Genomic DNA, 4,458 nt, shown 5'->3' on the forward strand with positions numbered 1-4,458 from the left:
AGAGTATGTTGTTGTGTAATTTGTTGATTGGGGCAGAAAGAGGCCTGTCTAATAAATTCTCATTTTAGAGACTTGACACCGAGTGTATGATTTATTGGCTCGGTGAGTTGAAATGTTGATTGCGTGATGTTGTAATGATTGAAACACCTTTGCACCTCCTCCTTACCTTTCACCCTGGAAGATGTCGAAGGTAAATGTTATTTTAATTATAATTTTAAAAAAGGGAAAGAATAAAGTAGGCAGCTCATTAAAAAAAACAATTTATTCTACAGGAGGTGTTGTCCTCCGTCAAGTTCAAGAAGCTGTCTGCAGTGCGTGACAGGAAGTTCTTTTGGTCTGCTGACCATGTAAGTGTTAGTAGAAGAGATCTGTTGACAAAAAAGTCTTAGTCACAGCTCTAGATTTCCTGTAAAAATATGTATTTCACAATCATCACAATTATTTTTTTGCTTAGTAGCCTTTCTCCCCCTACTGAGACGCACCATTCTAGCTAAATGTGAAACACATGTCTGGAGTCTGTCAGCATTTCTAGTAAGGAAGCTGTGTAACCGAGGAAAATAAACATGTAAGAAATCTTGCTTTCCCTGCACATTCCCAGGTTTAACAACTTCAAGACACAGACCAGGGTTTTTAGTTTTTTTACACAGCGTGTGATTTATTAATTACTTCTTGGCCCTTTCCTTTCTCAACAAAAGCCACCTGCAAATTATGAATCAAAGTTCAGCAGTTTATTGGAACCTCAGAGCCGAGCAATGCCCAGAGCAACAAACAGGTGTTCACTGATCAGGAAACTTCCCTAACAGATGGGAAGTCTCTAACCAAAGTTCCTGAACCAGAAATGAAGTAAGAGAAGCAAACAAAAAGGGTTTTCCTCCCTCTGAACTGCTACCAGGTGATCAATATATACACTAAACTATTCATAATGTACAAGCTAACACAAATCTATCAGATTGAGCCCATGTTTGGACACAAGACCAACCAGCTGTCCAAAATGTTTTATTTTAATCCACTAACAACTGTCAGGAGAAGACACAGAGCTGAGTGTTGGCTCATTTTTCAATGTGGTAGAGGTGAGAAGTAGAGCGCCACAGTTTGGAGAAAATATCTAGTTGTGATTTGAATTGACTCAGATTATTATTTAAGAGTCGAGCTTATAAGATAAAGTCATAACTGGGTCAGATGTGCTTTAAAAAAGTTGGTTTCAGTGAAGTTTAATTTAATAAGGTTCCTGTCATCCATTTGTCCAGAGGCAGCAGTTTCTTTGAATGAATGAATGAGTCAATCACGGGACGCCACCTGTTTCATCAGCAGCAAAATGACTCATTCATTCCCTGGGAAGTAATGGCAGAGAGAGATTCAACACTGCACTTTGTTTTCCACAGCACTGCAGGGTGTTTTACTTTTGACTACTTTCTACCCTCTGGGCAGCCGTTGATTCATTTTCATTTGAGCACAATATTACAACCAATTCAGAAACTGTTCAGACTTATCGTTTTACTAACTCCGTTGTTCCAAAGTAAAGCAGGTGGAGGCTCACTTTCCATTTCAAGGTCATGTAAGGTGATAAGTTTAAATATATCTCACAGTCGTTTTTCACACTCGGCTGAAACAAACAGAAGCTTGTATGTGCTGACTTAACGTTGCTTTTCGTTTTTATTTTGCAGATTGACTTCTGCTACATCAGCTGCTGTCGTGTGTGTGTGTGTGTGTGTGTGTGTGTGTGTGTGTGTGTGGACGCCGTTTACCTCAGCTGCTCTACAGGCGTGATTTAAAGGTACATTTCCTCCTATATATGACTTGCTTTGGCTTGATTAGCACATGAGAAAAGCATAAAACGAATATTATGCTCATCAAGTAATAGCTGTGTTTCCTTATTCTTCCTTTTAAATTCTAATTTAGTAATTAGTTATCATCATATTTAGAGCTAGCCAATCAGAACATTTGCTTCTTTAAAGCAGAGACATCTTAAAATTAACTGCTGGCAGGAGACAAAAAGGCAAACATAAGTAGAATAAGTAAATAACAAAAGTAAAAGTGCAGCTTCATTGTGGTGTTCAGTTTTGATAATTATTCAGTACTCAAACCAGTTAACTGGCAGATTCGACTGTTTTATTTGTCTTTTAATGTCGTGCTTCCTGCGGTGGGTTCACAAACTATTTAGTGAGAAAGACAAAAAGCCAAAGTACGAGCAAATATATTTATCAAAACAGGTTTCCATTTGAACAACTTAGCTAAACAAAACAATGGAAAAAATACTTTAAAAGACATAAATGCTCTCCTAATTTTACTTGAGAGCACCCTGAGTTTAGCTTCTCAGTTTCTTCTTGGATGTTTCGAACACTGTGAGGCTGGTACACTTTCAATCCAAACACTTTCGGAGTTGTTGCTCGAAAATAGGGAAGCCCTTGAGGCGCTCCTCCTTGATACAATCAGCCAGAATTTTGCACTTCTTCTTGCCGGGACCCGAGAGCAGGTTCTGACTGGGTATGAAGAAGTTGGGGAGTTCAGCCTTTTCTAGGTGGCCTTCGAAGTCCTGCAGCAGCAGATGGAAACAGTGGCTCAGGTCCGAGGCCTTCCACTCGCTGTCTTTAGTTCTGGAGCAGCAGGCGTGAAAGAGCGTCGTCTTGGCGTGGTAGGAGCAGAACTTGCCCAGTGAAGGGTTGCTTTCCTTCAGCAGGCTCAGAAGGTGCTTCAGGAGCTTCAGACTGTCCTTCCTGTGTGTGAAGAGAAAGCAGCAGGACGTTAGTGAATACGATGATGGCTTCAGGGTGTGTGAAGGTCTTAGAAGCCGTGTTTCTGTAAAGGACTTTTATTTTGAAGTATCACATTAGAAAAAGTTAATTAAAATGGTTTTAACGTTCTCTCTTGAGGCAGTTTTTCACTTTTTAAACCGTAGTTAGTACACATAGAGGGGAGATGGAGTTCTGAGATAGAACGCATTTAACACTCAGACCATTCACACCTGCACAATATAGAGTTCTAGTCATTGTGTCCTGTCTGTCAGGAAAACATGTTACAGTGTGGTATCATAAAAAGAGATCACTTCCTTTCAGTAACATAAGCGTTATTAGGGATTCTAGGGCCGTGTACTTCTCTCAATACTATCTGTGTCGCAACAAAGTTCAGTTCTTTTCTATCTTTGCCAGTAACAACAAAACATTTCCTCCTAATGTCAGACTTTACTTGCTTTTGTGGTGTAAACAAAACCTGCTTCAGTCTTTTAAACTTCATCAGTTTCCTCCATCGCTCTGGTTAGAGTTAAATCCCAGAACTCACAGTTTGTTCCTTTAAATCGCCTAAGCTTTTGTCAGTGGGGTCTTCTGCTTGGAGGTTCTTCTTCACACAATAGCTAGGATTTTGTTTTTTGCACAAATCTAAATTAACTAAAACACTTTGTTGGTTAATCTGTTTAATCCAGGTCACAACAAATAGTTAAGTGCTGCTGGGAAGCACTGTAAAAATGTGGCCAAAATCTGGACTTCAAAGTCTCCCATTTAACTTCCAGAATCCTTGGATTTTGATTAAGTTCATGCAAACTTTTGTTTTCACTTTAAACACAAGTTTTCTAGAAATCCAACCTGCAGCAGGACGCTCCCTCTTGTTCACAGCACGTCTTGTCCGACCCGTGGTTCTTCAGAATGGCCTTCTCAACATGAGAGAATGAAACTCGCCAAATATCTGCGTGTTGCAAAACACAGACACATTATTATAAATGCAGGGGATGCATACGTGGGTTTGTCACAACAGGATCAACTCAAGAGATGTGATAGTATTGAGCTTGTGTGAGATTGTGACAGCTATCCTAAATGTGCACTGCATGACTAAACCACCCTCCATAGCCTGTCAGCACTCAGCTTCCTTTTCATGTTTTATGTCTTCTACTTCTTTTGAGCGATGCAGACAGAACAAATACCTTCCCTGTTATGTGCAGACAGTGTGCATGCAAACAGAGCAGTGGGACATCTCTAGTTAATCAGATTTTAGCTCACCGGCAGGTTAAACTTACCTTTAGCAAGTACTCCATCTTCGTTTTCCACGTTACCCCTGCCTTCGTATTTTGGGACAAGATAATAATGCTTTAGCCTGTAGTCCCGCCTCACTTTAGCTCCAAGCCAGCGCTCTACTTTAAAGCCTTCTGTTGTGAAAGACGGCCAGCTTGATTTAACTTGAAGACAGAGAACAATATCCAGGGAAATAACCACTGATTGGACTTCTGTGGTCAGGGTCACTGCGGGGCAGCCTGCTTTCTTTCTCGTCACCCGCCATTCTGAAAGAACAAACAGAATCATTCAAATGTTCTCTATTAATTTATTGTTTATGCGCTGGGCTGCAAGGTGGCTCAGTGGTTAGCACCGTCGCCTCGAAGCTAGAAGGTTACCGGTTCTTGTCCCGGTGAGGACACCCGGGATCTTTCTGCGTGGAGTCTCCATGTTCTCCCCGTGCAGCGTGGGTTCTCTC

General features: G+C 40.8%; 1 protein-coding gene across 1 annotated transcript in view; it reads right to left on the reverse strand.

Annotated features, from left to right (window-relative positions):
- Window positions 1-2,183: 2,183 nt before the first annotated feature.
- The window catches only part of cgasa (cyclic GMP-AMP synthase a), a 4,488-nt gene continuing 2,213 nt past the window's right edge, over window positions 2,184-4,458 (reverse strand). The window contains exons 3-5 of the mRNA XM_008302710.1: window positions 4,007-4,267; window positions 3,579-3,678; window positions 2,184-2,714 (exon numbers count right to left, since the gene is read on the reverse strand). Of these exons, the coding sequence (XP_008300932.1) occupies window positions 2,360-2,714; window positions 3,579-3,678; window positions 4,007-4,267 (716 nt within the window). The 3' untranslated portion in view covers window positions 2,184-2,359. The remainder of the gene's footprint in view (window positions 2,715-3,578; window positions 3,679-4,006; window positions 4,268-4,458) is intronic.

The sequence above is a fragment of the Stegastes partitus genome, unplaced genomic scaffold, assembly GCF_000690725.1.
Source record: "Stegastes partitus isolate 25-593 unplaced genomic scaffold, Stegastes_partitus-1.0.2 Scaffold1860, whole genome shotgun sequence".
In the NCBI taxonomy this organism is placed as follows: Eukaryota; Metazoa; Chordata; class Actinopteri; family Pomacentridae; genus Stegastes; species Stegastes partitus.